A 26,042-nucleotide genomic window follows, 5' to 3' on the forward strand; every position below is an offset into this window, starting at 1 on the left:
TTTTTAAAATATATATTTTATTTTTCTGTTACAAAATCGCACACACAAAGTACAGTAATAAAAAATGGTATGATTGATAAAAAATGGATGACTAGTGGGGTTAAATACTTAATATTAATTTTATTTGTGAACCTTTAATCATTTAGGTTCCTCACTCCTTAGCCCTTACTTTTGCCTCAGCCAAATATTTTGTATTTTTTTTTAAAGGAGTCAAGAACTGCATTGAATTTCTATTAACCCTTCCAGTCTGTTCCTTGATTTCCTCACATTGCATAACCAGTCTCTTACACATACCTCCTTCCCTGCTTCTTGCTCCTGAAGTAGATTCTCTCCACTCCATCTGCAGTCCTGCAGCCTGCTCCATTAACCTTGACCTATCTTTTCCCTTCGTCCTCATCCTCTCGTTCATTTCTTCCTTTGCTAGGAAGCCTTCAGGCTGTTTCTGTCTTATGGCTCCTACAAATGTGTTTTCCCCCCATATTCCTTCCAGGAAGAAGAAAACAAAACCCAACCTAAATATCACATTTCCTTTTCCTGAAGCTTCTTCAACCTTTCCATCTTCAAGATTTCCTAGGCCCTATCTGCATATGTTTAAAGCAGTATCATATTTCTTTAAACTATCGGCTTTTCCTAAAGGATAATGGGAGTTGTAGTTTGTCAAAGGTGCTGAGAGTTGCTAGTTGTTATGCCTCTTGCAGAGCTACAGTTCCCAAAGTGGTTTAACAATCAACCCCCTCTTCCCAGGAAACTCTGATACTTGTCGCTCTTAACAAAGTACATTTCCCAGGATTCTTTGCAGAATGCCATTCTATTATATTGCTTTAAATCAGGGGTCAGCAACGTGCGGCCCATGGGCAGGATGCAGCCGATGAAGACAGTTTTACCAGCCCATGAGCCACCCCCGAACCGAGCCACCCGCTCGGTGAGTCCCCTGTACAATGCACTAAACCAGCGCAGCCCAGCGCAGGGACTCAGCGAGCAGTGCCGAAAATCGCGTCTGCGCACACGCAGGTAACGGAAATCACATCTGCGCATGTCCAGACACTGAAAATCACTTCTGTGCAGGCATGATTTTTGGCGTCTGGGCATGCGCAGTAGTGATTTCCGGCGCCGTGGACATGCACAGATGCAATTTCCAGCATCGCACTGCACCAGTCTGGCCCATGGACAATCTCCGTGGGCGTGATCCAGCCCATGGCCAGTAAACCTTGCCAACCTCTGCTTTAAATGTATAGTGCAGATAGGATTATACATCTATATATGGTAAATATAACAAACAAGAACAATTAGGCTCTTACTTATGATGACTATCATAGAATTACAGAGATGTGTGGCAGCCTTTCCTTTGTCTATGGTGGCAACTCTACCTGAGCAGGTGTGTACCATGGCAAACAACCAGTAAGGATGAAAAAGAGGCAACATCTGTCAAAAACCCACCATTTCTAAATGGCAGTTTCTGCAAACTGAATAAAGTGCATTTAAGCCCTTTTCTAGTTTACTTCACAGGATCACACCCAAATTATTCTGAACTCCCTTACTGAGTTTATTGATTACAATATTTAATTATTTTATTCTTAATATTTAATGTTGCTTTAAAATATTACTAAAAAGGCTGCAGCTTAAATAATGAAGCCATACTGCTACAGCTACACACCTGCAGAAAGATTTTGAGTAGCTTAACTTCATTATATGATCCATTGAATTAGGAGAACTGTACATGCAATAAGAGTCAGGCAATTAGCATTGAAGAATTTGCAGAACTGGCCTCTCTGTTCCCCACACATAGAAACACACCCATGTTTACACACGATAACATCTTTAACCAAGACAGAAAGGAATTCAGAATACAAAAACATACAGTACAAAATGTGCCATCATGACATCTCAAGCAAGTGCCTGAGATTAATAACAAACGTTAGCAATTATAGGAGTACTTGAAAATAGAAACAATGTACAGTGGTACCTTGGGTTAAGTACCGGTACTTAATTCGTTCCAGAGGTCCATTCTTAACCTGAAACTGTTCTTAATCTGAAGCACCACTTTAGCTAATGTGGCCTCCTGCTGCCGACGTGCCGACGGAGCACGATTTCTGTTCTTATCCTGAAGCAAAGTTCTTAACCTGAGGTACTATTTCTGGGTTAGCAAAGTCTGTAACCTGAAGCATATGTAACCTGAAGTGTATGTAACCCGAGGTACCTGTACATACAGTAGTAAATGGAATAGAAAGCACTTCCCTTAATGGTAGTTTGCATGGAATTTGTCACATTAGAGCCATGGGTATTTGCATCAACCTTGAAATCTAGAGCATGGACAGGATACTGGAACAGGAAAAAGGGAGTGATCCTAAATGAAGTATTTGATGATGTACTGCCTATGGCATGGGTGAGGAACTAGTGGCCTGTGGGGAGGATTCGCCCTGCAGCATCCGCCCCACAGTAGCATAATGATTAATGTTACCAAAAAAAAAACCCCTCCCATTTACAAGGCTGGGAGCTTTTTCCTAAACCTAATTGCCAAACTGAGATCAATTTCTGGAAGTATGGCACTTACTTGGGAGTAAGTCCCACTGATATCTGTGGTGTTTATTGAGTAGACATGGATAAAATTATGGTGTTCAATATACTTTCCAGGTTATAAAGCCCATGAGCATAATTGCACTTACCTCTGAGCAAGGGACCTGGAACACAAAATATCCCAAATGAGTATTGCCAAATATGGTGTCAGATGCGGCCACTGAAAATGGTGCTCTGGAAGTGCCACCAATCAGCTGCTTGTGGGTGCTTGCAAAGTGCTGTGACATTGCCCTTTGATTTCAGAACACTGACAACGGGTCACCCCACATCAGCATCGTGTTGTCAGGTAGCTGACAGGTGGCCAGTCCCACCTACCTGTCAAATTTGCTACACACACCCTGCCCCTAGCCAGGTCCAGTTTTGACTCCTATCCTAGACAACAGAAAGTGTTGTGCTATAATATGCCCTATGAGGTTTTTCAAACAAAAATGAATCCAAGAAAGCAGAAGTAAGTGCCCTTTTTCTTTGTTAGGGAGATTTACTATTCCATATTATATATTGGAATTGGAGAAGTAAAATGTTCCACAGAACTATCTATGTTAGGTTTAATTATGTTGCTTAATTATACATTATTGCATTGATTTAGGCATTGTTCCTGCATTGGAGGGGGTTGGACTAGATGACCACCAGGGTCCCTTCCAATTCTACAATTCTATGATTCTATTGTCAGTTCTTCTGTGCATGCTGAAGATCAGAGGCCTAATTCATTCAGACTGCAATCTTACCCCACCTACCCAGAAGTAGTTTCTTCACTGGGCACAATTCTGACTAGACATGTACAAGATTGCACTATTATGTAACATGTACAGGACTGCACTGTTACTCACATTTTTCCCCTGGCCTTTGACAGTTAAGATATTTTGTTTTGTGGGACCCACCTCTTTTGTGGAATTTATACTGGCCTGTTCTAGCTGGAATGGTTTTACTTGTTTTATAATTATAACTGTTTCATTTGTTTTTATAATTGTATGTTACATTGTTGTAACCTGTCCTGGGAGCTTATAGCAAAGGGCCGAAAATACATCTTAAATCCTATCAGCAGTACTGCCTCCCACTGTCCTTGGGATCTCATGTCCCTGATTATTGTGGTGCTTGTTTCCTCCTGCTGCTATTGCACTCTGATGGCTTCTCCTGTCTGTGCACTGGAAATGTAAGCAAGAACTAAGGCTCTCCAGGACTTGTGGTTTTCGACAGAATGTGTTACACAAAGAGGGATTTGTCACTTCTGTCCCTTAAAACTACAACCCTGAGTGTTTCCTGTCCAAGCAACCTTGTGCTCTCATTCTCTCCTGGAAGATAGCCTGGGATAGCAGCTCCCTGTTTATGTTCCAATGCAGCTTCTGATTGACTCTAGCAAATCTTACAAGATTTGGAAACTCTATATAGCTACAGGGAAATACTGTAAGCTTTCATAAACTTCCTCAAGCACCCTCAAGTGTCCAACTTCCTCAAGGTGGCGTGGGGAAGGAACTCTTTTCAGCCACATTCCCTCACAGTTAACCTCGGAGCAGGTATTTGCCACCAGAGGGTTTATGTATGCATTTCAGTTGCACTTAGTTCCAAATAAACCTCACAGTATAATTTTTGAAAGTGCCACTGTCAATAGCTAGTTATCTTCCACCTTTGGGTTTGGGTTTCTTCAGTGTAACAGTTTGCCTCTGTCCTTTCTAATTTGATTGTTGATGTGTACAAGTGTACAAACAACAAGCCTGTGCACGCTTAGATTGGAGTCCATGCAAATGCGGTTTCTGAGTAAATCCTGTACATGTCCACTGAGAAAACAAGAATAACATTGAGTTCAATAGGCCTCAGTAGTGCTGCCAATCCAGGCCTCTGTCCCAGACGTTAAGTTCCCCATTCAGCAGGAGGGACCCCAAATGTGGCAGGGCTGGTTTCCAGAATTTGTAGTAAGTTTGTAGTAAATAACATTACCATCTAAAACAGGTGGGGGGGGGGAGGAGGAGGAGAGAGTCCATTAAGTCCCGAGTCTAAAATTAGCTAACTGCACCACTGATGGGATTTGCTCCCAGGTGAGTGCCAGATTGCAGCCTTCGGCTCCTGCTGCACTAGATTTACCGGAATCGTAGCACCTGCTCTACATAACTTGTGGAGCCGCGATGATATGAAGCAAGGATATCTCCTTAAGTCCTATGGAGGTCGCCTGTCAGTTTCCCTTGCTCCTTCGGGCACTAACGCGTTCATTTCGACCTCCCACCCCCGGGGAAAAGCAAAAAAAACAAGAACCCTGTTTTAACCCCACCCCACCACGATCACATTGAATGCGATCTCTTATCTGCATTCCCTCCCCCACTCCCCCAAAAAGTAAAATCTGCAAAATTTAAATTGCAGCACTTTCTTCTTCTGTCTCTAAGGGGTTATTACACCATCTTTCTTATTTATAAGATATATACAGGAGAGAGAGCCACATAGGGTACCCGGAAGCGGATTCGCCAGGCCACGCTAGGTTAAGGGCAGCAAATGCCAACGGCGGGGGCGGGGGAGTGAGGAGAGAGCGCAAAAAACCTTCACCTACTTCCGTGCGCATGTGCCACCTGACGGGCAGGCGCCTGCGTAGTAGCGGATGGGCGGCCGTCAGCCCTCGGTTTGGCCAGGCCCATCGCCGAGCGGCTCCTCCTCCCCCCTCCCAACTCCCTCCCCCCCTCCCCGGCAGCGCGGCTGCTGCTGCTGCTACACCGGGTAGGTTTCCAGTCACTATGGCGGCTCCGTCTGCTGCTGGGAAGGTAAGAGTGGGTGGGGAGGGAGGGGCGCTGGGCGCCCTGCTCCGTCCGCAGCCGCCCCTTCCCGGCCGCCTTGCGTGCGCTTCTGCGGAGCCCCCGGGGCCGGGCGAGAGGCGTCGTCGTCGGGGTTTCGGGCCCCGCCTGAGCCCCCGAGGCTTCTTGACCGGGTTTGTTTTGATTTCCGCAGGTCGAGGGAAAGTTTTCGCTGCCGGCGGCCGCCTGAGAGAGAGAGAAGGAGGCGCCCCGCTCGGAAGGCGCCCCGGCCTCCAGGCCTCTCCGTCGGCGGGAACGGGGCGGCGAGCCCCGCCAGGGCAGGGCGGAAAGGCGCCTCTCTCCCCCCCCTCCCCTCCTCAGGAGAAGGGAAGGAGGGAGCGCGGTCCTCGCTCGCAGCAGCCACCTGCAGAGTCACGGAGGGAGCTGCCACCGGCCTTCGTCAGGCAGGCGCCACCTTCGCTGTCCGCAGCCTTTGCTCCGGGAGCCACCCTCCGCCAGTCCCGCCAGGCAGCATCCCGCCAACCCCGGGCTCCCTCCGCCGACCAGGCATCTGCATTGCTCGGGACCGTCGTCGGGGCGATCGCGGCACTTCTGGCTTCCGTCAGGCGTCCCCAACCTGCTGTCAGTTTATTCCCCCCCCCCTTCCCTCGAGAAGACCGCCCCGTGCAATGGCTGGCATGCATCTCCAGGTGTACTAAGCCCCGTATAGCTCCGCGGGGGAATAATAAAACTGCCACTTCCTGAATGATCAGATCGGTGGCTCAGTTGGCTCCCTGAAAGAAAGAAAAAATTCTAGTCTGGGCCTGTGCAATCTTGGTGAGGGGGGCGGGAGAGAGCCTACTCATTAGTTGGGCATCCTCCCACATTGCCGACTGTGAGTTGATGGGTGAAGAAGATGAACCGCAGACTTACTCCTGGATCAGCTGAACTGCCTTTGTTGCAAAGTCTTCCTGGTGGCTCTCCAGTTTTTGCTCCAGTCTTGTAAACCTCCAGTCTTCTGTTTCCCACTCTCTGAATCTTCCATTGTTTCTCTATATTGAGGAAAATCTTGGGCAGTGTTTACGGAAGAGAGCAGAGCCAATTGCATCCCGAACAAGTATTTTGTGTGTGAGTCATCCACTTGGATCTATAGCCATCCCCACCTTAATTTAACAAGTTCTGTTTCATTTCTGAGTCTTCAGATGCTTGTTCATATTCTTGAGAGAGATGGATTGAAGTGGAACATCTTAGATTTACTACCGGCCTTATTAAAAGAAACAATGGGGCTTTTTTACTGGATTATTGCCAGCATTAGTTCACACACTGAAGGTATGAGTTGTTAGATCTCACTTGCAGGTAATGTTTGCCCTGCTTTAATGTAAAGTGCTGTGGAAATTTTGCTTATCAACTGTGGAGGGTGGCTTGGATCAAGAAGAGTTCCTCTTCTGCCCTGGTTGGTGTGGCACCACATATCTATCCTCAATGCCTTCAGCCTTGGCTATCTTCACTTGCCGCCCGAACTCTCACCCATTTCAAGAACGTCATGTCTACCTGGATGAACCTGTCAAAATTGGCCGCTCAGTGGCTCGATGTCGACCAGCTCAGAATAACGCTACCTTTGACTGTAAGGTTTTGTCTAGGAACCATGCACTTGTCTGGTTTGACCACAAGACAGGAAAGGTAAGGCAATCTATATTTCTAAGGAGAAGTATAATGAGCTTGATGTTTATTATTTTGATCAATGGTTGGTTGACTTTAGTAAGTCTTTGTAATTGACCTGAAATTGTACAGCAAAATGATTATTCAACCTGAGGCAAATTACACTCTTCTTTTCTTTTAGTTCAGCTGATGGAATATTGCATAAGGGGATAGATTTTTGGCTACTATTTATATTTGTAGCACTCGTGCACAAAGTGTTTTAAAATAATTATTACACTTGTTCATCCAACATTCTTGAGAGATGTCATTGTATTGACATATAGTCAAAGCTGGGAAGTGGCTTCAGGATTCTTGCACTTCCACCCCAATTGTTAATGCTGATACCTTTGACCCTCAACACTGCTATAACACATATTTTGTGGTGTGCAAACAGCATATTCAGTAGTTTTTATTCCTACTCCTAAGTATTTATTTCCTGGTTCAGTATGTCTTTTGAGTCTAGAACTATGGTGGAAATTGATTTCTGCCTCCAAATACCAAAACTCTTGTTGGTCCACTGGATGACAATGGTTTGAAATTCTGTGGTATTCTAGTTTGATAAGATCAAGTGGTACAGCTAATGTTGCAACTAGTTCTTGCTTGCCATGCCAGGGAGTGCAGTACTTAAGTGAAATAGTTGCTTTGTTTTTTTAGTGAAATAATTGTAGCTTTTAGTATTCTTGAATTGTAATTCAAACCTCAAACATTTTATGGGAACCAAAGGAGCATTAGAAAGTTGTTCTATATAGCAACTATCCCACCTCCAAAGTATGGTTATCTAAAGCAATGTGGCTGTATTTGGTTTCTATGGTTTATTTGGTTTTTATGTATTCAGGCAAGAATATTTCAGCTTTAGTGATAGATAATTTTATTTTAAGCAGCTGATGCATAAATATGGGTAGAGCTTTCCTAGCTGTTGTGGTTTACCTTGGTACAGTATTGAACTGTACGATATTTCCTGACTGTGTATATGGATATATCAAGAGGAATTGGGGAATTGATTTTTTTTAATACACAGGTATTTTTTCTTTTTTGCAAGTAGGATGAAGTTGGTACATATACACTACATGTCATCTTATCCTCTACTAGGTATTTCCAATGAGGACATCTGCTGCTTAAACGTTTAGAGGCTTTGTAGTGCCTGATTTTGTCCAGCAGGGACTGAACTGGAAACTCAAATCAGTGTTTTATGCTAAGAAAGGAATTTAAAGTTGGGATAGCTTAAGTGACTTCGGTTTAACTAGTGCTTTCAGTAACTATATATAAAAAAATGTTTTGCTATGTTCTCATGTGTCTACTCTTTGTAAGTCTTTATCACCTGCTGTTTATGCTATCTATGTTTAGTATTTATGTTTTGCTGAAGACTACTCTACTAATTAATATATTAGCAAAATTACCAGCTGGCTGCTTAATTTGGCACAGCATGGGTGCATTAAGAATGTTTGTTCAAAGTCTTACTATATTTTGCGCAGTAGTGAAACACGATGGGACAAGTCAAAAGGTGAGTTTCATAAGTTGAAGCGTGAATTAAAGAACATTAACATAGTGTAGCACTTTTATGTGGAAAGGAAAATAAACCATTTCAAAATGCATTGCCTGGCATTCATTCTCATAACAGTGTAACAGCCTGGTTTACTACTTTGCAGAAGTCTTCAACCTTGAAAGATAGTTTTCCTTGCTTGAGGGAATAGACTGAAAGTATTTTGTCAGCCTTCTGACTGGTATATTCCATACTATTATTTTCAGAATATTTCCAGGTCCTTTTAAGAATACTTATTGTTAACTATTATTGTTTTATAAGTTATCTGCCAAGAGATATCAATGACAGGCCAGCTGTAACAAAATTAGAAAATTGAGCCAAAGATTTCAGTCTTTACTTGCTAATTTTTAGCTTTTGGCAACTTGTGGCAACACATATTTTTAAAATGTGTTTTAACTGGGTATGTATGATTGCATATAGCTATGCCTTTGAATGTTGGCATTATTGGTGAGATTTATTGTTGTTTAATAAGGATACAGGCTTAAGGTGGTTACTACAATCTTTCAACTTAATATTCTGGAGTTATCACTTACCCTCTGCTTTACTTGTCTGAGCAGTTGCTTCTTATCCTACAAATGGAGATGGGATAGAGCTATACATACATTCTTCATGGCACTGCTGCATTTAACATACTGCAGCATTATGCCCACATGGTTCTCTTTCATCCTTTCAGTCTAAGAGCTAGTAGCAGATGGGAGGTGGTGGTGGTGGTTATTTTATATACTGCCCTTCATCACAAGATCTCAGGGTAGTTCACAGGATAAAAATACAAGGTAAAAGCACAAACAAATACAGTGGTACCTCAGGTTACATATGTTTCAGGTTACAGACTCCGCTAACCCAGAAATAGTACCTCGGGTTAAGAACTTTGCTTCAGGATGAGAACAGAAATCGTGCTCCGGCGGTGCGGCGGCAGCAGGAGGCCCCTTTAGCTAAAGTGGTGCTTCAAGTTAAGAACAGTTTCAGGTTAAGAATTAATTCAGGAACGAATTAAGTATGTAACCTGAGGTACCACTGTAGTTAAAACAAAAACAACAAAATAATAACTTTTAAAATACATTTAAAAGGCTGTAGAATATTAATCAACCAAAGGTCTGGTTGAAGAGGAACATTTTTGTCCAATGCCTAAATATAAATAGGGAAGATGCCAGACAAACCTTCCTGGGGACAGCATTGCACAAATGGGGGGGCACTGCAGAAAAGGCCCGCTCTCATGTTGCCACCCTCCGGATCTCACATGAAGGAGACACATGAAGAAGGGCCTCAGATGATGAACACAGATGTCCAGATTGGTTTATATGGGGAGAGGCAGTCTTTGATTAGATAAGGTTAGATAAGGGAGAACAATAGAGCAACATGTAGAGTTGCTGGAACATTGACCTATCTTTAAACAGAGCTGCCTGGGCTAAACTATTAGTTGAGCCTGCAGGTAAGAGGGGATTCAGAGCTGCTCAACTGGACCTGAAGAGCTGCTCAGACTTAGGAGCCAGCCCATGTCAGCAGTATCACAGGGCCACTTCAAACCCTATGGGTCCTGTTCTATCATGCCTTTGGAGTTGGTACCCACAGTTCTGAAACTGAAAGATAGCAGAGGCTAGGCTAGTATTCCCTTCCTCAGGCATAGTGGTTTAAAGCATAAGGTGCCTGGGTTCCATTGCCAGGCCCCTCCATGCAAGACCCCTAATTCCTCACATGGGTAGTGGATTTGTCTTCCATGGCAATTACGACTTTGTCTTGCGTTTATTAGAAGCTGCTTGCTTAGAGGCAATTGGGAACTTGGCCTTGCTTCGTAGGTCTACCACACAAGGAATCTGGCCTTGGCTAAGTTGTTCAGAAAAGTTGTATGTGTTTATACAACCTATGCATTCAGCTTGACTGTCTTAGTAGTTGGAATATACACTTAGGGACAAACTTGCTGTGGGTAAACGGGCAACTTTTGATTCCCAGGTGTTTGACTTTCAGAAAAAACTTGCCCAGCTAGATTTCATTTGTGGTTGGGAGTCTGTGGGATGTTTTGGCTCCTGCTGGCCCTTGTGGTTGATGAGACTACGATAGGTTATACAATGTGTACGCTTTGTTGTGGACTAGGGCTGTAAGGGGGAGGATGATTCTTATACCTGGCTCTCAGTTACTCTTGCTGAACTTCTGTTTATGTGCTGCAGTGTCCATCATAGAATGAAGAAAGAATAAAGAGCATATAGAAAAGTTTAATACAGATTGCATACCTGTAGCAGGTGACCTTTAGCCAGCTGCTCATGACCATGATTGTGGTGATCCTGAAATGTCACTTGTCCTGTAATGTCACTTGTTGTGTTTCCCAACTTAAGCATAGTAAATTAACACTGAGCATTGCTCAGTTCTGTGTCAGCTGATGAAGGGCAAACCCATGTGTAGTAAAATATGTGATGAAAATTCATAACGACAAAATTTTGAAAAGTTGAAGTTGCCTGTATTAAAGGAAACAACTAGCGTGAAACATAATAAAGATATTTATATCAAAGAGAACTTTATAACTAGTTCTTAAAAACGACAAATATCCTCCAGTGCAAAAAGTTAGTAAAATAATTCATGTTTCTGTTCTAGTCAGCTTTTGTCTATCAGAAGCAGGGAAGGAACAGTGAAATATAGAATCTGAAGTTGATACAATTCCTTGGGTTAATGAAGTTAAGAGTTTTGATAATATGAAGAATTCTTGTGTGTTTAGGCATTTCCCCCTCCAGACATTGAACCTGTTCAGTTTGAAGACACCAAACAAGACACTGGTTTATAATTTACTGAGAGAACACCCAGTTGGAATGAAACTGATACTTTTTGCTTGTGTGGTTTATGCAATGAAGAGGGAATTGTGCCTGTAACCTTAAACTAAAATAAACTTCACTGTTAAAATACTTTATTTAAGAAACTGGAAGAGAGTGGATGCCAGCAGTTAATAGCTGAGGGATGTTACTGCCTACTGATCAGGATTTTCCTGCAGTGATACCAAATGTAGCCACTACTGCAGAGCTAATACTGTAATTGTTGGAGCTGATCCAGTACAGTCATACGGCCTTGGTTCTGAACTTGAACCGCTTCAGTACTTTAAATTTAACCAAACCTCAAAATGTTACCTTATGACTTTTGACTTGGGCTTCAAATGGGCAATTTCCCCCTTTTAACTTCAATTTGAAGGCCATCATTTGCTAGCATACAAGTGAAGTGTAAGTTAGGAAAGACAAATGGAACCTGCAGCAAAATGTTGCAGCAGGGTCCTCTGTTCAGGGTTCAGAACTAGCCATGGCTGCTTCCTGTGCATTCCATTCTATTCCCATTTCTGAATATTTCTTTCAACAGTTACTGGTACAGTGGTACCTCGGGTTAAGAACTTAATTTGTTCTGGAGGTCCGTTCTTAACCTGAAACTGTTCTTAACCCGAAGCACCACTTTAGCTAATGGGGCCTCCCGCTGCCGCTGCGCTGCTGCTACGCAATTTCTGTTCTCATCCTGAAACAAAGTTCTTAACCCGAGCTACTATTTCTGGGTTAGTGGAATCTGTAACCTGAAGCGTCTGGAACCTGAGGTACCACTGTACTTAGTATTTTATGGCTACTGAGCATGCTCAATCCTCCTTGAGCATTTTGAGTTTGTTTGTTTGTTTGTTTAGTTTTGTTCCTATTAAGGTTTTTCCTATAGGCTTCTTCTTCAGCAAACCTCAGGGTTCTCCTAAGCATTCTGATACTTCTCTCCTGTTTCTTAGCAGCCCGTTTTGATTACATAGTTGTTGGCACTCAGCACCTGAGTTTGCTGTTGGAGTAACTGAGGACATTGTTTTCAGTCAATCAAAGTCAGACAGATTCTAGAGCTCCAATGAGCAAATATATTGGCAAGGAAAATATATCAGTAACTGATAGTTATGCTGCATAACAAAGTATAGCAATTTAATTCCATATATATGCTTAACTGTAGCACAACTAATAGATTGATATACATACATGTTCTTTCACCTGAAATACAGCTTACGCGTTGCTTCCTTTAACTCTCACATACTATACTTGCAGACTTGCAATCTGGCATTTCTGGGTCTTTTGGTACTTCTTGTTTTAACATGACTCTAAAAGCTAAACCCCTCTGCTACTGGTGTATAAGTATGGTGTAAAATTGCAGATTCATCATAAATTAACCTGATAACAGGTTTCATAACTCTTAAATTGTTACTGGCCCTCTCTCAAATGGTAGATTGACTAAGGTTGCTTGGGGTGAAGGCTCACAAAGCATTTTATCCCTCTGTCCATGGATTGATGCACTGTTTTCTTCCTTAATATAAGCAGTTGTTTTTAGCACTTAATCTTCTTCCTTCAGGTCAGGAACCTCAGGCACCAATTCCTCTTGGGTCATCAAATGACAGGAAGGTAGATGTGTAGGATTGAAAGGGTTCTGCTTCAGGATTTAAACTGAGGCTTAATATCCAAGTAGTAATGGTGGTAAACTATCAGTTAGCTCAGTTCATCTTAATCAAAAACAGTTTTTTCTTAGTGGAGTAGCTGTGGAGTTCCTGGAGAGTCTACAGGTAAGTTGCTTGACATGACGTTGGAAGATATTTGTCATTGTGTCTGCCTTGCATCTTTGCACAATTATGGTTGCCCTGGGTGGTTTAAAGAGGTTGGCCAATAAGTTGTTTTGGGGGGTAGTAAATTATTCCTATGAAATATTTTCACAGGACCACACCCACCTTTAGGTACCACCTTGTATATCAGTCGTTCAAGAACTTTCTCTGAATCAGATATGGCTCAGATTTCTATTGGGCAACTATTTTTGTACTTTTCAGGCATTCCTAAATTATGGAGGACAATCTGGTCTCCTGTCTGCCCCAGTGTTGAACCTGCTGATCATATCCAAGTTTGTTGTGGATGCTAAATTGACTTGCTCTTTTAGAGGCTAACTGATAGGCCTCTTCCAGTGTTCTTTCATCAGTGCAGAATATTTAAAATCTGCAGACTCCATAGGGCAGCAAGCAGCTTCTCCAAACACAAAGGTAGCCCAGATATAGTAAGGGGAAAGTCCTGTGGCATAATTTATTGTACAATTGAATGCATGCATAAGGTGTTGACTCCATTTTCCCTTTCTTGTGGATTCTAATTAAACCAAGCATATCAAGTAAAATTTTATTGAACCTCTTAGGTTGATGGGCCTTTTGCACATGGTAAGGAGTGTTGTATGACTTCCTAATACCTGCAAGGCTTGCAGGAATTTGGAAGTCACACAACATCCTTTACCATGTGCAAAAGGACCCTCAACCTCATCTGATTGAATACATTTTGAGCAATCAATAATAAGCCAAGACTCTCTTGCATAGCATCTCTGCTGCAGGACTGCCATGTTGGTCCTTGGCTAGACCAAGGTCCCTGGCTGGCCATAGTGAGAAAAGTGATCTTTCATTGCAAGGATACTGTATTGCTAACATTTTGCTGTCATTCTCAAGTCCATACAGGCTTTACTCCAAGAGTGCTTCTGTAGTTATATAACAGGCTTCCTCAACCTTGGCCCTCCAGATGTTTTTGGCCTTCGACTCCCATGATCCCTAGCTAGCAGGACCAGTGGTCAGGGATGATGGGAATTGTAGTCTCAAAACATCTGGGGGGGCTGAGGTTGACGAAGCCTGTTATATAAGGAAGGTTAGCTGCTCAGTGAGGGAAGTTCTTTTCTGGATGCATCTAGCACAGTTCTTGCAGTACTGTTCTATGTCTTTGGCCATCCTAGCACCATAGTGAGGGAAAATAGCATACTTGTTCTTTGTGACTAGCCAGGCTCCATGGCAGCCAATTTGTGGTAGCTCCCATAGCAATTTCTCAGATTTCCAAATGTGCCCATGGTTTCAAGTGGTTAGTTTTATAGCACAGGTAGTTCAGCTAGATCTGTGAAGATCTAGTTATTTCCTCTAGCAGGAGATGACACAGTTAGGTGTTCAGGGATGATTGGAGTTGGAGAGCAGCAACATGTGGAGTGCCAAAGGTTCTGCAGCCCTGATCTAACATAATGACTACATTTTAGACATCATGATAAACCTTGATTTATTGTGGTGCAAAGGAGCAGAAGAGGATTGTGAAACTGACTTATTTCAACAAAAAGTGGTTAAGATTAACTATGTTCAGGGGTTGAACATAACACTACAGTGCAGTTAATAAAAAATGGAAGTGAACACTTCCAATTTCTGACTGAGCCAGAGGAAAGCTGGTGACAGTAGCCTGAGGTTCACTGCAGCTCATTCTCATAGCAATGAAACAGTTTTTATTTCCTTCATTCTTGTTAGTATAAGAAAAATGAAACAGACCAACTGTTGTGGGTTGACAGTTCTCTGGCTGATAGCTAGTTTCTCTGGTTTACCTTCAGATCGTATAAATATTTAACCTTTTACAGAAGGTTGTATTTGATAGGTAGTTTCTTCCACAACAAAATTACTGATTGACAGTTTGTATTCAAAAGTTCATATTCGGCTGTAACATAAATGATTAGAAGAATTAGGCAAAAACATTGCTTTTTTGAGGCTCCCACATTGGGACTACTGAATTCCATGTCACCATCTCCATACTTTTGACACAATACATTAGGAAGATGTCCTTTCACTTTAGCCTTGCTCAGACAATGGATTAATGTTAAATGAATCATCCTCAGACGTTACAGCAGGAGTAGTCAACATAGTGCCCTATAGATGTTGTTGGATTCCAACTCCCATCAGTCCCATCCAGCATGGCAAGTTGTCAAGAATGATGGAAGTTATAATCCCAACAATTGGAGGGTCCCATATTGGCTATCCTGGCTTAAGGGAACAAACCAGCTTCAAATGATGGTTTAGAAGGTTGGCTTCTTTTACAAAGCCATAGTTTTATGATTAAGTACAGCTTAGGGTTTATATGAACTAATTAATTGTGGTTAATTAAAAATGAAAATGGATGTTTCTGATCTCAGAGCCTGAGGATCATGCACACAATGCTAAGGCAGTCAATTGTATACTTCTGTTTTTTTATATCACACCTAACTTCACTCTTAGGGTATCATATTAAAATTGAAGCTGATACTGTATTGTATACACGTTTATGATTTTCTTTAGTACTGTTTATTAGACACAAGTGAGTTACTGTCTTCCTTAATTTGAACATGTGATTGTTCTAGAGAAACTGGCTTAGAAATCCAGGTGTTAAAAGAAAGAAAAAGCCATTAATTATCTCACAAATTAAATGTTGATTATGTTTGAAATGAATCATTTCTTGACATAAATATTTGGTAGAGAAAAGTGAGCAGAAGAGTACACACAGATATTTGGATATTCTCGGTGTATACTTGAGTCTCTTAAGGCCTCTTAAGGTCTCTTAAGGTTTGTGTAGCATTGCTGCCTAATTGCAGGGTGGCAAATTTGCCCCATTGCCCCACCATTTTACCAGATATTGGAAGTGGTTCTTTGTTAATTACTATGACTCATTTGGGATGAGCACAGAATGTAAAAGAGGTATAATTTAATTAGTTCTTAAGCTAATCATAATATACGTGGGGGTGGCATTTTGGGAAGGAGAGCTATAAACTGGGTCAGATTCAGCACCAAGGAAAGAATATGTAGAAAACATTGATATACCCAGTTTGTAAGTGCCTTTTGAAATTGCAACCATGGAGCAGAAGGGAAATCTCCGTTTCTTTGACTGTCGGGAGTGCTAAAACACTATATTTTCAACACAGTGGAAAACAGCAGTGAAGAATTAGCTCAGTCTGTTTCCTGCTGTTACCATTTCAGAATGTACCTATTTGATGTTGTTAAACATCCATAGGATTGTAGAGATGTAAGTACAGGGGACTTCTCACTAAATAGCAATCTATCCAAGTTGTATCCATTGAATGAACTACGTACAGGCCTGAGTTTTCAACTAAACGTTTTTAAAGCTTTTTGTCATCCAATAAAAGAACATGCTAATTTTATTATTTGTTTTATTGTCAGCTTCTTTGGAGCCATTTAACTGAAGGATTGTATGCAAATGTACAAACAGGCAGTGGCAAGCTGGGCAGTGAGCAAAGCTGCCTTGGAGACAGGAAGGGGTCCCTGGTCATGCTGCCTGCTCTCTCGCTGGGCCTGCTGGCACCATTGCCTTCTGCAGGGCTTCCCCCCTTGGTGAAGCCCACCCAAAGTGTCCCATGGCTGGTGGAAACAAGCATACACCACTAGAACAAGAAACACTCAGTCTCTCTGCTGGGGACAGTAGGCAGGCCTGGCTTGTGGCTGAGGGTCAGTTTTTTTTTAAATCTCCATGCTTATCCCAGGACAAAGCAGATTTCCTATGCGGTGATGAATGCATTGTCTGAAGTTCTTCACTCAGTGTTTATTCATCCGATGCCACTGAAGATATTTTTACACACACTTAGATTCTTTTTGATATCCACAGTGGTTTTATTGTTAAATTGAGATTGGCAAGAAACAACCAAACAAGGTTGGGTTTTTTTGTGTTAGAAGGTATTTTCCCCCCACTTTGTGATCCCTTTTGGGGGCGGGGAGCAGAAAGAAAAAGAGAGAGAGAAATGAGATGATGGTAGAAAGGGATAACAAAGGGGTGGCCCTGTCAATGTTTAATTGCCCCCTGGCCACTGCTTGTGGGTGGCCCTACACTTGTGGGTGGGTTCTACACTTCTCTTTCAATGTAAAAACTTTTGTCAGTATCGGTATAAAAACATTCATGCCATAGGCTACTTGCAGTGTTTGTGACTGCTGTAAAAAGAATTGCTAAACACACAATAGGGTTGTTACGCGAAGATAAAAGTTCACCAGTTTGGTGTATTTCTCTTTGTTTCAGTGTTGAGATTAAAAATAAACCAGATTTTCACCCTCGTAGCACAGGTGTAGCAGTTACCTAAAGGCTGTGCCAATAATTCTTTACTGGGGTTGGGGCAAACTGGCTTTCAATCCAGGAGGTCTGCATTCTTATATGAAAGTGCTTTCAATATCCATGACAAAGACATGACTCATAGAAAAGAACAAACTGTGTGTGTGTGTGTGTGTGTGTGTGTAGGTATTTATGTATTGCTTTTCAAGCAGACCTCAAAAAACAGTCATAAGTTTATTACAACAATAAGCATTGATTTTAAAAAGTAGTAAAATAAAAAAGACACCCTGTTTAGAATAAGCTATTACTTCTATTATCTAGTTACATAATCCTGAATCCATGGGATTAAAAGAAGATGCATTCCTGGCTCCAATCTTGACAGTACAAACTGATAAAAGTCTTGTAGAGTGGGATCCAATGTAATCGTTCAGGGAATGGAATTCATTTGTTTCCTTCTATAAGCAGAAGATCCTTTCATTGATGGAGTGACTGTTGGATCACACTCATTTATCTTGACTACTATGAGTACCTAGGGAATGATCAGGTATAGTTCCAAGTTGATAAAACACTTAGGAAGCAGCTGAGCTCCAGTTTCCCTTTCCGATTCATGGCTGTGTTTAATCTCTTAGTCAAAAAGGCTCTTCTTTGTAGAAAAGCAGCAAATAGGTGTTGGTCCAGTTGTATTTATGAGACACTGCCTTTTCAATTGCAATTTCCTCTAAAATTAAAGAGGCAATTTTGTATATGTGGTGGAATTAAAATGTGTCCACCATGTTGGTGGTAATGTTACAATATACAAGGTTAATTCTATCATATGATAGCCCCCATGGGGTTATATCCAGATTTTGAGCACAGAGCGGCTAAACAATTAACAAAATAACTTTATAATTGTTAATCCTGTGTTGGTGTCTTTACTATGCTTTTTCCTTAACAGTTGAAAAGGTTATTGCATGAAAGAGATGTCACTCATAACTACTGGAAATTACCAATGGAAAGCTTGTGACCCATTTGCTTAAACTCTTGGCACCACCATATTTGGGAACCTGCTTTCATGGAAAAGTTAACACACCAGATAAGATTGTCGAAAGGCTTGTCTGATACTTTCCAAATAAAATATTTGTTTGTTTTTGTAAATGGAAACCCTATTGCAGTGTAAATCTTGGGGACTGACCTGATTACTATAGATCATGATTTGCCCTAAGACTGTCATTGTTTAGAAGAGGGGTGGCTAAGCTGTGGCTCTTCAGATGTTGCTGAAATACAGGTCTCCTCAATCCCAGCTAGCATGAGGCAGTGATCAGGGATGGTATGTGTTGTAGTTGCTGATTGATCACATTTAATAATGACTTCTGGGAAAGTAAAGTTCTACTTAACTATGAACTTTTATTCTAGATTGTGGCAATTTTTAATTTTGCTTGCTTTTACTCCTTGAATCAATGCATTTTGAGTCACAGGGATCTCCTGCTGTTTCTTTCTTTTCACTTGTACATAGCGAGTCTTCTCAAGGGGCAATGGTCTTGTTGAATGACTTCTGCTGGTGTTTCATTGACAACTTGTATTTTGCCCTTTAAAATATTTGAAGCTGTGTTGACATTTGTAAGTTTACCTCCATAGATTCTACCTTCTTTTTCACTGCTTGATTTGTAAATCAATTATTGTATTGAAATCGTTGACAGTGGGAAGCCTTTTGCCTTGTTTGGAAACTTGGCAACTGCATCAGTGAATGGCATCTTACTGTTGACCAGTTAATTAAAAACCATTCATTATAAAATGCATTATAAACATTTGAATAAGTGTGATTTTAGAGGATAAAATCAGTTGGATGGAGAGGTCACAGTGAAGGTGTTGATGTCAAGCATCAGTTGAGAGAGAGCCTTAATGTTAAGATAACAGGTAGCTTTTAAATACAGCAGAGTGGCTGTAGTTGTAATCTGAAGACTGTGCATGGTGATTGGCACATGCATAGGGAATTTTCACTTATTTCTTTGAAGTGCTCCTGAGACTATCCTTGAAGGCTTCTCCAAAGCATCACCCAATCATAGAATAATAGAACTTCTACCAGGAAGAAAACCCAGACAGCATTTGGTAAACACAACAAATCTGCATTCTGTGATTGGCATTTGGAATGCAGACATTTGGAATGCTCACCCGTGTTATATGGCACATAATATGCTATATACTGTGTATATTGCAGTGAATATATTATAATGTCTTCAACTTCTATGCACATCTCTTCTACAGTAGTATGCTGGAAGAGAACAGAAGAGTTTTTCTCTTGATCTTGCTTAACATTTTGTTGTTTGTTCCATTTCTGATCCAACAAGCTGCATGATGTATTTTCTCAGCAGCGATTCTGTTGGTGGTCCTAGGTGGTGCATTTTTTCAGGAAAAAAGGCATCTCAGTTCCTTTGCCAGAAATTACACATACTGAACACCATTTTGCAGTCTGAAATGAACTCCTTTTTTTTTTAATGCATCTCCAGTTTTCCTTCCTTGTTTTAGTGGATCAGTTTTCCCTATGTGTAGGATATTGCCTTGGAGCTCCTTAACTTTTCTAACATGATAAAGATTCATAGTTCTGTTTATGTTGAGGATGGAAATATATTGATCATTATAACAGGTATTCTTGGAATTATAATGGGACCTTGAGGTCTAACTGAAAATACCGTATTTACTCAAGTCTAATGTGCCATCGAATCTAATGTGCACTTCAGTTTTCAGAACCTTGAAACCAAAAAAAGTATTTACTGGCGAATGTAAATGTGCCTTCAAATCTAATGCGCACCTTAATTTTCACAACATAATTTGGCCAAAAAATGTGAGCATTAGAATCAAGTAAATACAATATTAATTTACACCCTTTTGTGTCCTGCTTTTCCTTGAAGGAGTTGAGGGCAACATATATGGAATTAGATATTATTTTTAAAACAGCTATGTAGGATTGTGTAGGTTTCAGGCCATGAATGATTTGCCCAAGGCTGCACAGCAGACTTTGTGGCTGATCAGATATTGATTCTCCCGTGTTCAATTGGGGCATCTCATTGTTTGGCTGGTATCTTCTCAGCTTTTTTAGAGGTCTTAATTCCTCTTTATTATCTCATGATGCAGCATAGTTTTAAAGCCATAGTTGTCAAACAGTTTTGCTTTCCAATCCCATCCAATTCATTCCAATGCCCTCTGATATAACAGGATACCATACAGAAACAGACTCTGTATATGTAGGCAAGCACAGGTGGAAGACATCTTGCACTATTTACTATGTTGTCCACTATACATGGGACACAGGAGGCAATTTCTCACCACCCGTACATGAAAGATGTCTTCCCCAGCAGAGAAGGTCCTATGGCTTCTTAGCGATGTAAACACTTCAGTGACTCATAAAGTCGCCCTTTTTGCTTTGGTGGCCAAAAAGATCAGAAAGAAGACCCAGTGAACTGCAAGGGAGCCACAGATACCTAAATAGAGACCATTGTTTGTGGCGCGACACCCCTTTTGCTTGTATTTATTTTTTATTCAGATTTGTCATGACCAATGGATAGTACAATAAAGTTATTTGGATCGGACTGCATTTCTTGAATTTGAATGCCAATTTTTCCAATCTCCTGTCTCAGCTTAGCTTTTCCAAGACAATTTTGACACTGCATATTGTCTTTTTTTTTTTTAATTAATAGTTTTATTAGAAAAAAGATTCACGTTACATGTCAAACTTCAGATACATATATACATATCATTAAAAGGTAGGAAAAAAAGTGAACAAAAAAAAGAAAATTACAAAAAAGAAAACACTCAGAAGAAAAAAAAAACAAAAAGGGAAAAAAACAAAAGAAAAAGAACAGTAAAAAAGACAGACTTCCGTTCAACTTGGTCCAGGATTACACAATCGTTAAATAGTATTTGCAGTAGAACTTACAGTAGTGTTTAACATCGACGGTATTAATTATCTTCTGCTGTTGTATTACTAATACCCATATTGTTCTCAACATAAATTAAAAATTTCTTCCATTCATCTTTAAGTTTCATAGTATTATTTTGCCTTAATTTCTGTGTTAATCTCGCTAATTCTATGTGTTGATATAATTTCACTTGCCACTCTCCGGTCGTAGGCATGTCGGGGGATTTCCATTTTTGTGCAATTAGGATTCTCGCCGCAGCTGTCGCATATTGGAAAAAGGTTTGATCTGGTTTTTTTATTTCCTCACCAATCATACCTAAAAGAAACAACTCAGGTATCTTGGGGAAATTATATTTTAAAATTTTTTTCAGTTCATCATAGATCTTTCCCCAAAATTCCTTCACTGCCTCACAGGTCCACCACATGTGGAAAAAGGTCCCAACCTTCTCTTTGCATCTCCAACAACTATTATCGACAGTTTTATACATTTTTCCTAGCTTAACTGGGGTCAGATACCAGCGGTGCATCATTTTCTCTAGGTTTTCTCGGAGGGTTGCACACGCTGTAAATTTTATACCCTTCCTCCAGAGTGTCTGCCATTTATTGTAATCGATATTATATCCAAGGTCTCTATCCCACTTCACCATCGCGCCCTTCACCAAGTCCTCTCTTGTGTCCCATTCCAATAGTTGTTTATATAATTTAGAGAGGTGTTTATCATTACTCTCTAAGATTTCTATCTGGAATCTTGATTTTTTATCACTCATCCCCTGTTTCTTGTGCTCACTCCACAGTGCATTAATCTGATGGAAGTGAAACCATTCTTTTATCTTATCTTTCAACTCGTCATAAGACTTCACCTTCCAACCTTCTTCTGTCTTAGTTAAGAGATCCTCATAGGTCCATCTTTCTCCCATCATGTTCGGTTTTTTTATTTTGACAATATCCACTGGGGAGAGCCACCAAGGGGTCCCTTTTTCAATCAGTTTTTTATATCTATTCCACACCTCCAATAGTGAACCTCTAATTATGTGACTAGAAAACCCTCTGTGAATCTCACCTTTCCCCTGCCACAGGTAGGCGTGCCACCCGAACCTAATATCAAAACCCTCCAGGTCCAATAGATCAGTGTTTCTAAGGGTGGCCCATTCCTTTAACCAGCTTAAACAAGCTGCCTCATAGTATAACCTTATATTCGGTACCGCAAATCCGCCCCTCTCTCTTGCATCTGTCAGGTATTTAAACTTTATCCTGGCTCTCTTCCCCTGCCAAATGAACTTAGTCATGATTCTTTGCCAATTCCTAAAACGGGTGGTGCCTTTGATTATCGGGATATTTTGGAACAAAAATAATAACCTTGGGAGGATGCACATTTTAATCGCCGCCATCCTCCCCGTCCATGAAAGCTTCAGCCTCTGCCAGATGTCCAAATCTTTTTTTATTTCCTGCCAAATCTTATCATAATTATCTTCTACCAAATTTATATTTTTTGGAGATAGCCAGATTCCCAAATATTTTACCTTATTCACAATTTTTATACCGGTCCTTTGTTCCAATTGAATTTTGTCCTCAATAGCCAAATTCTTTGTTAAAATTTTTGTTTTCTTCCTGTTTAATCTAAATCCTGACAGTCTGCCGAATTCCTCTAATAATTCTATCACCTTACATGCACTGTCCACTGGTTCTTCCAGGGATAGGACTAGGTCGTCGGCATATGCCTTTAGCTTAAATTCTCGACACTCCATATTGTCAGTTTGTTGCCTGTGTTATTTTTGTGGTGTCTCTGCTTCTATAGAAATGCTTCCTCGTGGTCAGCTTCCTGTATCTCAATTACAGTGTTTGAAAGCGTCAATCACACTGTCATCTGGATTTATGGTGGGTACATCTCTCACCTATGTGAATAGCTTTGATGGAAATCATACAAGAAATCCACGTGATTTAAACTTTCACATATTACCAGTGGCTAGTTTTAGATATAACACTAAAACATGGTTTATTTAGCTTGCTCTGTCCAGCTAGTTTGTGTCTGAATGTTCCCCAGCTAGCTTGCTATGGTAAGCCTGCAAAGCTTTTTACTAGCCATGCTGGTTGCAGAAAAATGGAAGGCCAGGTAAACGTCAGGATATGTTGTGCCTTCAGGAGACTTCACTTGGATCTTTCTTTGCAAAGGCTCACTTCTACAAAGTCTGAGAATCTCTTGCTTACACAATTGTAATTGAAGGAGTTGTTGCACATACTTGGTTGCACAGCGTTTTAAAAAAATGCACCATCACTTCCTCATTTTAACTCAACACTTGCTAAACACCTAACAAGTTTAGGTGCATAAGTAGCAGAGTTCCATCTTCATATGGAAAATTTTGAGAGTTCAGACTTCATTGTTCAGGTAAAATCTTTTTTTGAAAAGCATTTGAGAACATTTGTCTGCAAAAAATTAAGTAGGAAATGTGTGTGTTTGTGTGTGTGGTGCAATTTGTTTTTTTGGGGGGTGTTATCTCAAGCTGTAGAAAAATTGTGTTTCTTAATGAGAAATGTGGTTGACAGCACAATTGTATGCATGTTCTGTTTTCTCAGCAGTAAGTCCCACCGTGTGTGTCTAGCTGCTTATTATTATTATTAAATTTGATTGATCACCTTCTAAACCACCATTTCAAGGCGATTTACGTATTATTACTATTATTATATATTTATCCCTGGTGGGACTCAATTAAAATAAACAGTAAAAAAGTAAAAACAACCAGGTAAATGTGCATAGAACTGCATCCTAAGTGACACTGCTGACAAAAGACTGTCCCTCTATACAGAAAGCAGGCTAGCTGATCTCTAAAGGAGCATTCTTTTACTATTGTTACGATACTTAAGAGGCTGTCTATGAAATGTATATATATATTTTTTACCAAGCTTCAAACCTTGTTCAGTAGTAATATAACTGTTTAACAGTAAATACACATGTCTTTTCTAATTATACTTTCATAATAAGTAACACAAATGGTGGGGCCCAGTTTTAAATTTTATTTAGCTTTTCTGTTATGAATTGCATACTGTCTAAGGAAATTGTTTTCACAAGTACAGCATATGATTTGTTTTAAAACAAAAATGTATCTGATTAGTTTATAAAGTTATTGAAAAAGATTTTATGTCTTAAAGTAAACATCAGAAGTACTTCAAAAAAGTAAGTTTAAAATTTAGTATTCAAAATGAGTCAAGAGTTACAAAATGCTTTTGCTCCATCTAAAAATAAGTTGTACTTGTGCTATAATTCCTTAGCTGTCTCCGCTTTGGTGACAGGTATAATTTGCATACATTATGATTGAGAATTTGCTTGAAATCTGAATAGCTTTGAAAGAGCACTAGCATGAACTAGTGAAAAAAAGGGAAGAGATGATTCCAATTTATCCATTTTTGGGGGGGGGGAGGAATGAGAGAACAAATTGGTTATTGAATTAGGGATATTGGGTATTATCTAACACTGTAGTTCTGCTGGCTCAGTGGACTTCTCTGCATACAACAGAGCTTCTTCTTCTCCTGTTCCCTCCAGCCCCTTGTACACCCTCAAAATCAGCATTAGAGGGTTGGGGGATCCCAAGATTTGATTTTTGGGACATGCAGGGAAGGAAATGAAAGTCCCATTCCACCTGCAGAGGATTTGATGCAATCCATTGTGTAGTTGATTATCACTCTCATTAATAAAGATGATGGCCAGTGTTCAGTACTGTTACTTCACAGGAACGTGTGTCTGTGTATGATGCCAACTAATTGCAAACTAAGCCTAGAGGCTGGTATTGCTTGCATATAAATTTATTTTGTATTGCAAATTGTATTTCCATTTTGGCTTTGTTCTTTCTGGAGCGTTAGATAAGAATAATGTGATTAGTGCCTGCAACACAATGCATAGCTTTGCCAATTCCTGAGGCTTTCAAATAATTTTATTATTTGTACCCCCAAAATACTATGTAACAACCATGAGAGCTATATCCAATGACTGGCAATTTTTATTTTATTTTAGAAGGTAAATCTAAATTCTAGATTTTCTTCAAAGATGTGCTTTTCGTTGTTCAAAACCTGCTGAAAAATTGCATTGCAACTTTTAAGAGAATTCATATCTGATTGAAGACACTGGCTAGTAATTTCATTATTTATAAGAGAATTTCAACCATTCAGGAATGAGCAGTCGTGAATCATTTTGATCTGTATTTGTTTGAAGTAATACTTCTTAATGGGATATACTAAGGTGGCTGAGATGCAATGCTAAACTGTGGTTTGACACTCTGTGAATGAGCCCTGTGCTTGCACTTTCCCATTTCTTCTTCCCTGCTGCTCTAGTTTGCCCACATGCCAGGATTGTAAACCTGCAGCTTGTGAACTACCTTTGCAGGCAAACTATGGTTTGTATATACCAGGTGTGCCCAAACTTTTTCCCAAGAGGGCCAGATTTGATGAAGTGAACATGCATGAGGGCTGACCAAAGTTGTTGAGTTTTTTTGGGATTTCCCCCCAGAGTTGTTGATCTTTGGGGGCCAGATTGGGCCCCCAAAATGGACTTTGGACATGCCTGGTATATACCATATAAAAACCATATTCCTGGTTCAGCTGTAATGACAAACTGTAGTTATCCTTCTAATTCAGAAGTGAATTGAGAGCATGAAGTGTGTAAGCACAGGGTTCGTCTATGTAATAAATCTAAACCAACAATGAATAATTCTGTGCATTGTTAATAAAATCAGTATCATCAGTGATCCCATTAGTGTTTGAAGCCCTAAATGACAAGCACAAGTATCAGAAAGGCCATTGCCTTC

The 26,042-nt window shown here is 40.5% G+C and overlaps 1 protein-coding gene and 1 long non-coding RNA gene across 51 annotated transcripts in view; one reads left to right on the top strand and one right to left on the bottom strand.

The window, feature by feature from the left end:
- On the bottom strand, positions 1-5,212 carry LOC310700247. The gene is made up of 2 exons (XR_014522529.1): positions 5,108-5,212; positions 1-4,509 (listed from the first exon to the last, which is right to left on the bottom strand). It is a non-coding gene; the product is annotated as an uncharacterized lncRNA (long non-coding RNA).
- The window catches only part of SLMAP (sarcolemma associated protein), a 92,045-nt gene continuing 71,139 nt past the window's right edge, over positions 5,137-26,042 (top strand). For 19 of the 50 annotated variants that reach the window (XM_083489275.1, XM_083489242.1, XM_083489290.1 and 16 more), the window contains exons 1-2: positions 5,190-5,315; positions 5,500-6,965. In XM_083489275.1, coding sequence (XP_083345401.1) covers positions 6,768-6,965 — 198 coding nt within the window. In that variant the 5' untranslated portion in view covers positions 5,190-5,315; positions 5,500-6,767. Of the gene's footprint in view, positions 5,316-5,499; positions 6,966-26,042 lie in introns of all 50 variants that reach the window. The other 31 variants (XM_083489245.1, XM_083489291.1, XM_083489277.1 and 28 more) reach the window with 8 other exon arrangements.

Source organism: Podarcis liolepis (assembly GCF_965112155.1).
Source record: "Podarcis liolepis genome assembly, chromosome: 2".
NCBI lineage: Eukaryota > Metazoa > Chordata > Lepidosauria > Squamata > Lacertidae > Podarcis > Podarcis liolepis.